This window comes from Peromyscus californicus, unplaced genomic scaffold, assembly GCF_007827085.1.
Source record: "Peromyscus californicus insignis strain IS unplaced genomic scaffold, ASM782708v3 Scaffold_23__1_contigs__length_62951481, whole genome shotgun sequence".
NCBI lineage: Eukaryota > Metazoa > Chordata > Mammalia > Rodentia > Cricetidae > Peromyscus > Peromyscus californicus.
In genome coordinates this window covers 6,758,689-6,769,446 of record NW_026294534.1, presented here as the reverse complement: position 1 = coordinate 6,769,446, position 10,758 = coordinate 6,758,689, and the positions used below count along the sequence as shown (strand labels likewise).

At 51.0% G+C, this 10,758-nt stretch overlaps 1 protein-coding gene across 3 annotated transcripts in view; it reads right to left on the bottom strand.

The window, feature by feature from the left end:
- Positions 1–476: 476 nt before the first annotated feature.
- Arhgef7 (Rho guanine nucleotide exchange factor 7) overlaps positions 477–10,758 on the bottom strand; it is a 109,404-nt gene continuing 99,122 nt past the window's right edge. For all 3 annotated transcript variants that reach the window (XM_052751652.1, XM_052751653.1, XM_052751654.1), the window contains 3 exons: positions 4,276–4,375; positions 3,952–4,006; positions 477–2,759 (listed from right to left, as the gene is read on the bottom strand). In XM_052751652.1, the coding sequence (XP_052607612.1) occupies positions 2,637–2,759; positions 3,952–4,006; positions 4,276–4,375 (278 nt within the window). In that variant the 3' untranslated portion in view covers positions 477–2,636. The remainder of the gene's footprint in view (positions 2,760–3,951; positions 4,007–4,275; positions 4,376–10,758) is intronic.

The window sequence follows — 10,758 nt, the reverse complement described above, 5'->3', positions numbered from 1 at the left end:
TTCTAACTGGCAGCTCCCCCTCCCCACAGCCCCCACCACCTTTGATGGTATCTCCCTCTGGACTGGAGAGAGAGACACCTTCACCAGGGACACTCTCAGTATCCTCCAGGAGTCAGCCAGGGCTCTGACAGAATGCAACACAGTCATTTCCTTTTGTCCTATGGCAATTCTTGCAGAGGCCCTTCTGCCTTCTGTTCAAATCCACCCAATGGCCCCCATGTTAACACCAGCTGTTTTTCCAGGGTGCATTTCTTGGGTGGAGGGTCGACCACTTCAACTTCGTCTCCTAAAACTGCCTTCTTCCTACTCCTACCATCCTCCAACGCTCCCAACGTGACTTCAGAGGCTCACACGAATTTTCCTGCTTCAAACAAAACACATCAAGATGTTTAAACCTAAAAAGCCAAGACACAGGCACACACAGACATGCACGCACGCAGACACAGAGAACAGCTTAAAGAAGATAAAGTGACACGTTTTATGAGATAAGAAAAATAAGGAGTTTAATAATTCCAAGGGTATAGCACACACACTGCAGTGGTCAACACCGGGTGCTGTCTGCCAACACACCGGGTTCCTGTAGTGTCTGGATGCCCTGGGCATCCCAGGGAAGTAGGGGGATTGGCATGAAGTGCACACGGGCGCGCGGACAGCAGATGGGAGAGTACAATGGAGCTTCAGAGGCTGCTACATGGCAACATGGTTCAGAACGGAAAGTGCTTCACATCTACAGGAGAGGAAATGGCTTAATCCCCCTCATCCCTTGAGAAACGGAGGGGTAACAGTTGGTGAATGGTGCCCTGGGTTGTTGGTACCAAAGCCCCACCCGGAGAGACTCGAGGAGAGAGAAACGGGTGTGTACAACAGGGTCAGTTTTTAAAAAGAACTGCTCTTGGATGCAGATTCTCGCTCTCTGGAGAGCCTGGAAGACGCTGGATCCACAGAAAGAAAAGGCAGCGTGTCTAGACGCAGCCTCCAGCCACCCTGTCAGGGTAGGGATGTTAGGAACATGAATACTCATGGAATACTCCAAGCGAATCATTAAGGCAGGTCTGTAAGAAATTGTCCTGGGGCATGGACGGCGACCTCAGCGGTGGTGAGGCCTGTGGCAAATGTGGTCTTCGCTTACTCTTGGCGGAGGAGCTGCGCAGCAGCCCCAGGCACCTGTCACCAGCAGTGGAGAGATGCAAGGAGTGTTGTTCCTGAGTTAAGATCTCCTGTGACAGCAACACACTGTCGTCTTTTGGGTCAGCAAAGTGCTTGGGAAACGAGGCTTTCCAAAAAGGAGGAGGACCCCTCCTCACCTTTTCTCACCCAGCACAGACTGGTAGAATGCTAACAGGAGTGGGCGGGAGGCTCTGGTGAGAAGTCTAAGTGAGGCTGGGGGTCCTGACAGACGCAAACCACAGGCACTGCACCCCGTCAGTGTGGAGGAAGAAGAGAACACAAAGGGCCTCTTAGGGCCAGAACTGCCACACAGGACGGGGGAGGTCCCGGTCCACACGGGACAGGAGTGCTGGCCTGGGTCACATCCCAGGGAGAGGCAGTGCTGAAGCACTGCAGCCACACCATCACTCAACACCTTTCTACGGAGGCATTCCTCTGGCTTCCAAACAACCTCTCTGGAGGAAGGAAGCAGACAGCTGAGGTCACTGTCACTTATTGCCAAACCAGAGGCAAGCCCTGGCCAAACAGAAAACAGGGCTTCTAGTCCAGGCCACCTGCCTTCCAGGGCCTGCCTGGGCCTAGGGAGGCAGCAGCAGAGCAGGGAGGGCATGGGCACAGTAGGGCACAGTCCTGTGGGGCTTCCACTGTAGCTCAACTGCGGCTATGTATTGCTTTAGTCTTGCTCAGAGGGGCAGGAGGGCTGTCAGTGGCCTGGACAGATCAGAGCTCCTGGCTGACAGCAGCCTGCAGTCCAGCTCTGCCCGGCAGCACCGGCTGGAGAATATGGAATAAATAACACATCTATATACAGGGTCCAGTTCTCTCGGCGCGAGGGCCACGCTGCACAAGGCTGACCCACTTCTCTACACTGTGACACATTCCTGGGACCCAGGGCCCAGCCAGGACAGGGCAGCAGGAGGAGTATCACAGGTAGAGAGCAACATCACCTTCCTAGACTCCATGATTCCCGGGCACAGCCACAGGCCTGAGACTGGAATACTGCAGTTAAGAGGGCGGTGACACACAAGGTCACTGTGCCCAAGCTGGGGCTCCTGACGGCACCACAGAGCCTGCGCCTTGTGGGGCAAGTCGGCCGCCCAGGCATCTGTCTCTTCACCCTTCTGCTCCCAACACTTCGAGAATACAACTTCAAATCCTTGTGGCCAGAAAGGCGGAGAAGGAAATCCTAGCAAGAGGGTTAGCCTGGTCACATCGAGGGTATGCGTTCAGAGGTCAGTATTTACAAGTACACAGATATGCTATTTATAGAGTCAGTTAAGTCCAAAAGCCAGAGGCCTCTGGTCAGTCACTGCATGGAGAAGTCGGCAGACATGCTCAGCCCAGGCCTCAGTGTCTGTAACTCACATGTAGCTTTGTCAGCACCAGCCTGATGAAGACCACCTGCCTTAGTCCTGAATGTCACTGTGCTTGGGCCTTGACTGGGAGCTGGTCTTTGGCTGGTCTTCGGCCTATAGATTGGTCTCATCCCAAGCAGGGTCGTTCATGTTCTTTAGAACCTTCCTCACCAGCTTCTCCAGGTCCTTGCGGGCCCTCTGCTCCTCCTCTAAGGACTTCTTCATCTTCTTGTTATCCTGCGAAGCAAGCATGACAGAGGTCACGCTAAGCATCCTTCCTCTTAGGTAGCCCAGGTTGGGAGCGGCTGGCCAACAGAGCTGAGTCACATACACTGAGGTACACTGGGCAGTCTCCCACTTCCACTCATGAAAAGACAACTTGATAAAACGTGCCAGAAGGAAGGGGCTGGAGACAGTGACAAGGCCAATGTCCACAGACCTACTGTCAGCATTTCTAATTCCCTTGTCCCATCAAATGCAGAAAGGAAGCAGCAGCAACTGAGGGAATGTGTCAGGAAGGAAGGAAAGCGTGCTGCCCCGAACCCAGCGGGGAGGAGACAGGCAGCTGTGTCCAGTCGCCTCACCCTCAGGACACTCCAGCCCTCCCTCCCTCCAAAGTCTCTGCACTGCACGCCAGCCTTCCAACCTGCCCACCAGCTGTTGAGCATGCACACCACACACCAGCTCAGCAGTGCAAGCCGGACAGTGTTGGATTCCCAGAACCTGCACACAGACGGAAGCAGAGAACCAACGGCACGTACAAAGCCGTTCTCTGACCTGCACACAGACGTGACGGCACGTGCCCTACCCAACATGACACCAAATAAAATAATAAAGTACAACTTGAAGGTTTAACAAAACCACACTGTCACACATACAGCTGGCTAGACACCAATGTCCTGCTGTTCTGGGTTTTTGAAGCCAAGTAGCCAGAGGCAACCAGCAGGGTACTCTAACGGGCAGTACCCCAGATTACTCCAGCAAACCCTGAGGTGGCTCACATCTACACAGCAGTGCCAAAGAAACAAGTATTTCCTGGCCTGTCACTCCTGTATTTTTAAATGATGATTTAGAGAATTATTTCAGCTTTTAGATTTGTTTTGCTTTACATGTATGGGTGTTTTTTCCTGCACATATGTGTGTATAATGTGCATGCAGTACCCAAAGAGGCCAGAAGAAGGCATCAGATAACTCAGGACTGGAGTTAATAGATGGTTGTGAGCTGCCTTGTGGATTCTGGAAAATGAACTTGACATACTCATGCTCTGAACTGCTGAGCCATCTCTGGCCCTTGCCTGTCACTCTTAAGTAAGGCTGGTGGCTTTGTGATTTCTTTTTAATCCACAATGAGCTCCATGTTTAAAACAGTGTTTCCCTTTTTCTCCCATTTAAAAAAAAAATGATTAAAACTAAAAACTGGTTGGCGTACCTGTCTTAACTCTTGGACTTCATCCTTTAATGCGTACACCGTGTCCACGAGGCTCCTGGAACAGGAAAGCGTAAGCACGTGAAGGTGGTGGAATACCAAGGATGCAGGCTGGCAGGGCCTCCAGGGCTGCTGACTAAGTCTTCTTATCGAAATTCCTAACTTCAGAGCAGCCGGACTGGCTGCCTCAGGCTAACCTCCAGTCTAGGCCATCACCATCAGCGACACTGCACCCAGCCTCCAGCAGCCTCCAGCAGTTTTAGTTAAGACTACCCCACCAACGGGCAGGGGAGGGGAGCCAGCCCCACAGAAAAGAAAACGCCTTACTTTTCCTCTATCACGGTCTGCCCATTGCTTCTGGTTTCTTCAACTATGATTTTTTCTTCTTCTGGAAGCAGCACTTGTGGAGCAGATTCCTTACGTGAACCTGGTCGTTAAAAAGAAAAGTCCCACGTGAGTGCCGCGGCAGGACCAAGGGAGGTAACTACTGTGCTACACATCCCTTAGACACCCAAGGCCAGTGACTACACATTCAAACCTTTGACCAGGTTTCTCCAGCTGTCTGCTGGTGTGGCCAACCAAAGCATTACAGAGGAAAGAAAACAGCAACAGAAAAAAACGTAAAAATAGCCTCTTTTACATCTTATTAAACTCTTTTAACTACAGAAATCTCTAACAGCAAGTACATTAGAGGTCTGACCACACCGCACTCAATACACAACCAAAATTTAAACCATTAGATCATTCCAGAATTGCTGGAGAGACCAGACCAGGAAAGAACGCATAATTCTTGTGCTTATAATTGAAAAGCTCTTAGAAATTACAAAAAAGTTGAAGGTCTGGAGAGGCAGCTCAGTGTTAAGGGCTAAAATTAACAACGGAAACATCAAGGAAAGACTGTGTTCAGTTACGTCTATAACATTGTAACGCATCATTTTAAAAAGTGAAATTTATAGTCTGATCACTGTGAATTCTCTCACCCCCTTGAACACACACAGCTTTGAATGGGAAGGAAACACACTACCCACAGCATCAGAGGCACATGGTCCTGGCACAGATGCTGACCGGTGACCACCTCATGGGACATGCACTGTGCAACAGACCCTGGCCTTGAAAGGGTAGGTACCAGGAAGGATCACACAATGTGATTATGAGCATTTGCTTCTGAGCACCACCACCAGGTGCAAACAGGAGGAAGGATGGGTTCTGCCGCACAACAGGTTCACCTGCTCACGGCTGTGCTTGTCTGCACACTCTTCTGAGAAAAGCATATGGCATAAGGTGGCTGACTGGGGAAATGGCGCTAATTCGCTTTTGTGTTTCCGGGGTGCCCTTTGTATGATTTCCTGAAAGCACATCAGATTTTAAGGAGCACTTCTTGTGCACCCCTGTTGGCATGGAAACCCTAGAACAGTGTTTGAGAGACGGCACTGTGGAGAGCAGCTTTGCGGGCACTTGAACCCAAGCCTGTGCGTCTCTGAACAAACGGAGGTGAGTCACTGCTGTCTAAGCTGGCAGCATGGGTTTGTGAAATGTCCCTGGCATGCGGAGCTAGCCATCCACCAGGGCAAGCATGGGGCCTGGGGACTAGCCTCAGGTACACCTCCCCAGGCCACCTTCTGTGTATCTGCCAAGTCTGTTGCACTGGAAGGTGCTGGATCAAGCCCATGAGGAGAGGGACTGGAAATACCCTGGGGAGCTCAGAACCGGCCATCCAGCCGTGTCTGTGTCACACGGCACAGTTCTGCCCATGAAAGAAGTAGGCAGAGGGAGGCAGCCCAGCCTTGAATCCCATGTGAGCAGCTGAAACGCTGTCAACACCCCAGTGTGCTCTGAGTACACTCACATGTTACTTTGTGAAAGACTATCTCAAAGATGGCCATCCTACTCTTAGAGGGGGTTTACATCAACAGGCTCTGGTGAGGCCACACCATTTATCTTTCCCTCAGTGCCCCAGTCCTGGAGATGCAGGGCTCTAAGATGCAGTCCTAGAGAGGAATGTGTTTTTAAAAAACACCAGCAGGCCGACGGTGTCAGCCCCACCCCACCCCATGCAGGGTCCAGCAGGCAGACGTCCCTTCTGGACAGCCTCCTTGACACAGCAGGAGCCCACTCAGGCTCTTTCCTGTTGAGCACTGACAGACATCTGGATCACTCGGGGACACAAGAGAAAGCACCGCGCATGAGGGCAGGTGACAAGTGTCTTTTAGAAGAGGTTAGTGCATGCTCACTGTGCCCGGAAAAGTGAGGGTCCAATGAGTCAGCTGTGTGAGCAGCTGGACCCACGCTCCATGGTGAAGAGCGCAGCCAGGAACAGCACTTGGGTTAGCTCCGCAGGTTCCCCACGGGTATCCAGTGGCCAAGGATACTGCTTGGGCCGACAGCTGGGGGCTGAGTTGGCGCCAAATTAAAAAGTCTTGATGACTACTCTGTCAAATTAAACTCAACAGAGGCTTGAAAGGAGCAGCAGGTGAGAACGGAGACTTCAGAACTGCACCCAGCACAGACGACACACTTCCTTTCAGTTCTTTAGTCTTTTCTCACGGGACAATTTGTTTCTAGCATTAAAGTGTCCAGAGTGCGTAAGTGACACGCAGGTGTCTCTGCAAAGCAAGGAGGAACCCTGACACCCACATCAGACTGAGGACACTTCCCTGGGGGTTAACCCTGCAGCTAATCTTCGGGGCTCCATGTACTACTTGGAGTTCTCTACAGAGAGAGCTGTTCTTAGAGGCACACAGTCTCACAGCCAGCTCTGACCAACAAAGTCGGTCGTAAGTACAGCCCTTGAGGTCCACTAAGTGACACAATGGATTTAAGGAACTAAAATTCCATGACCTCAGTCATCAGTTGAAAACACGTGGCAGGGCCTTGGGGTACCAGGCACCCAAGAATTCCAAGTCTAAGGATGGGACCGTGTTCCTGGTAGAAGGGACTAGCCGCTCCAGCTTTGACAGAAGCAGGGGAATAGTCGCTGGAGGTCCTGACAGCAAGTCATGGGCCTGCAATGGAGTCTGTTAATCTGTAGACAGACGTTGCTAGCTCACCATGTAGCCTTTCAACGAAACAAGGGAGCATAGCACAGCCAGGTTCATAAGTTGGTAGACTGTTTTAAGAATTTTAAATTTTCTCAAAGACATTTCTTAACACATTGTATCTGAAATATTCTTAGTGGCATCATAGCACACTTTTCTTGAATACCTAACTCAGAAAAATCATATAACCTCAGAACTTAAAATCCCATCACAGGAACGTAGATCCACTAGCAAACTGAGAGCCGTGTTTTGCAAGCTGTGGTCTCTGGGGAGATGGAGTCAGGATCTGCGGTGGCTGCATGCAGCCTTCCTGGAGGTTCCCAGCACACTGCTAGAACACTGCGGGTTTGGCAAAGGCCAGACTTTGATTCAGTCCACCCAAAGCTGCTCATCTAAGCGACGGACGGACTTCTGTGGGGTTTATGGCTAACAGTGTGAGAAGTGCCAGGTGGTCCCACAGCCCCTTAACAAAACTATCACCCTGCCCTCACTGTTATGATTTCCATGTGCAAGTGGAGTAGAAACAACACAGGGGGACAGAGAACAGGTCACAATCGGCCCCAGCCTAGACTTCTTGGCTGGAAGCTCCCCAACAAACCGGCAGGCAGGTGTGTCTTGCCAACCTCAAGTCCTCTGTCTAACACACTTACAAGGTCATTCTTTGAGAACACGGGCATGCTGGGGATGCCAGCAGGCTCTAGGTCCTATGGAACACACACTCACAGATATGATTCAAGACTGGGAACATGTTCGAAGCAACAGGAACACAAGAGTCAAACACTAGTAGTCTCAGAATCCTGTCCTGCACTGTCAAAGACCACCAGGCTATGGGTCTCAGTTGAGAAACAGATCTAACCAAGGAATCCAATTCAGAGCAGACTGTGCCTAGGCTGCCATAGCCAAGGATCACTCCAGGGCACTCCCTCATGCCAGGGACCATGGGTGGCATACAGCTGTGAGACTCAGCAATAACCACGTCAGTTGTGAACGCATACCCCGTGTGAGGTATGTTAAGTATGTGGGCATGCACATATGTACCTGCACCCAAAGCAATGACTATCTAAGTCTGTCTCCATCTGGCCAGTGCCTGAAACACTTGTGACATGCTCCTACAATTTACTAAACTCAACTGACACTACTTTCAGGATGAAACCAAGCATTACCCTTAGAGATCTCTTCAGCAGCACTCAAATCACACGGCTGCACTGTCTATGGGTCTGAGATCTGGATTAGCTTTTTCCATAGAGGAATGGCTTTCTCTTCTCAACTAGGCATGCACTTCACAGAACAAGAGGGAAACACTGGTCCAAATGAAGGGCTTAAAGGCGGAATTCTTTTCACCTGTGACAGGGGAATGCTGTTTCTGAGGACAAGCTTTGCAAGAACAGGGAAACAGGAAGAAAACAGCTGGGCCTGGAGGGGCATGCCTTGGATCCTCCCTTCTAGGGAGGAAGACGTGGGCAGAGCTCTGTGAGTTCAAGGCCAGCCAGGGCTACATAGGAAGCCCCTGCCTTGTACTATTTAGAATACATCTCACCTAAGAAAGCACCAGTCCTCTCTCACAGCAGCCAGAAGGCATGCCCGTGGAAGATGCCAGCTTGAGAGAACGGCCACGGCACACTCAGCTTCCAACTATGCTATTCCCCTCCCCATGTAACAAATATAAAAGCCAAGGGCTAGCAAATGCAAAATTTATTTCAACTGTACAGAACAGATGTCTTTTTAAATATAAAACAGACACTTCATTGCCATATGCAACCACAGACAGTGAGCATACTGTACAATACAATGCAACATTCAGATATACATCCAAGTGAGTTTTCAAATGGGGGTCTGGTACTAAAATGGCTTTTCCCATTCACAGATAAAGAGCACAATATATAGATTTCCCCAAGATCTTATACCACTATGTACACATTATTGTGTTTTGGCAATTTTATGCCGAACACAGGATTAACGTAGCTTAGTAAAGACTTGTGGCGAGGACCAGTTAGACAGGAACACTGCTGAGCCACCTGCAGACGGCCCGGGATGGCTTGGACCTACCTTCTTGCTCAGTCTGTATTCTTCCGTATCACACTCACTGTACACGGCTTACAGAGCTGCAGAAATGTTAGATACTATCAGCATGACTACAGTTCCACAAATGTAGAAAGGATGGCCCCTCCAGTGCTGTGTTCCCTCTGCCACACAAGGACCATCTCCTGTGCCTGTGGCACTAACACACTTCTAACCAGGTCACAAAACCAATGTCAGACATTCAAAACAAATGCAAAGAAAAGTTTGGGCTGCTGTTCCACAGCATTGGCCTCAGCAAAAAAACAAAAAAAACCCGCCATCCAAGGGCTCTGACTGGTACGAAAGGATCCAGGGCAAACCATGAGGACTGTGCTTCACAATACCGACAGCGACTGTCACTTCTCTTGTGTGAAAACCTAAAGTACAGCTGTGCCTCCCTGTTGTACCACACCACTTAGGACAGGCAACCCGTGCTAAGGTAAGGCAGGGCAAGCAGCCTGGGGCCGTAGAGACAACCGCGGAGTGGGATATGACAGCAGAGCCGTTTCTGTCACTCTATGAAATCAAATCAACACAGACATTGCATGTTTTGTTTTTCAAAACTCCCATTTGCTATTTGGCAGAATCTACACAAACTTCATTTCCACTGGAAATTAATACTGGGTGCCAGTTTGAAAAGCTTGCTCCTTGACTTTCTTATAGAAGTCCAAACTCTTCAGGGGGCACGAGCAGCTCTGCAGCCACGAGGAACAGACAGACCTGGTGTGGGTAGCTGTGCTGCCCAGCGGCCCCAGGCCATGCCGCCCGCCCGCCATGCACACGCCACTCTACTGGCAGCAGCAGGACCCAGCTCCCAGGGGAGGAGCAAAGGGGACACAATACTGGATATGCAGGCTTGGCAAGGAGGGCTGGGGTCAGAGGTCATGGCCACTAGAGCTCATCCCCTGAAGGATGGAAAGAGCACCCTCTCCACTTGCTGTGGCACCATCTCTGAAGCAGATGTCAAGGACCACCCTGTAGACAGCGCTGCCAATCAAGCAACGGCCAGGCGGGGTCTGCTGCTGCAACTGAATCAAGTCACACTCAGCTCTTTCTCAGTGCAGTGGAAACTCCTCACCACAACCCCGGGGGGCTAGGGGCTGTCTCCCAGGCCAGCGCGTGGGGACCTACTCAGCCTTTGAGACTGCATTGGAATGAAGTACCGGGGTGAACTACAGGATTGCTGGAAACAGTTTCACTGCAGCTGGTGTTCAAAGCTACAAGGTGTGCGTGGCTCTCACAGACAGCCAAGTATGGATGTGGGGCAGCCAGGCTGCAGCCAAGCCAAGCACTCAGCCAAGCACCTCTCTGAACGCAGCTGAGCTGCACGGGCAGCGACCAAGGCTGCTGCCTCCGAGTGCAGACTCGACGGTGCCTCACACTAGCCATACTGCAGCTCAGGGAAGTGTGGTGTAATAGTGGATGTCTCAGCCGTGATAGGGAACTCACCTTTAGAAGGGGAGCTCTCACCTCACAGCCATGGCGCACACATGAGAAGGCACAGAGCAGTGGGTGGAGACAGATTCCAGACTCTGCTCTCAACACCCAATGGTACCAGCCCTGGTGTGCATCTGCCAGGCACGGAGTCCATGTAGCATTCTGCACCATCACCAAAGCAGCTGTCAGCCGACTCGGGGCTTCGGTTACAGACACTCCTCTCAGCCTCTCCACAGCTACTTGGTCAAGTGCATTATACATTTAAAAATAAAAAAAAACA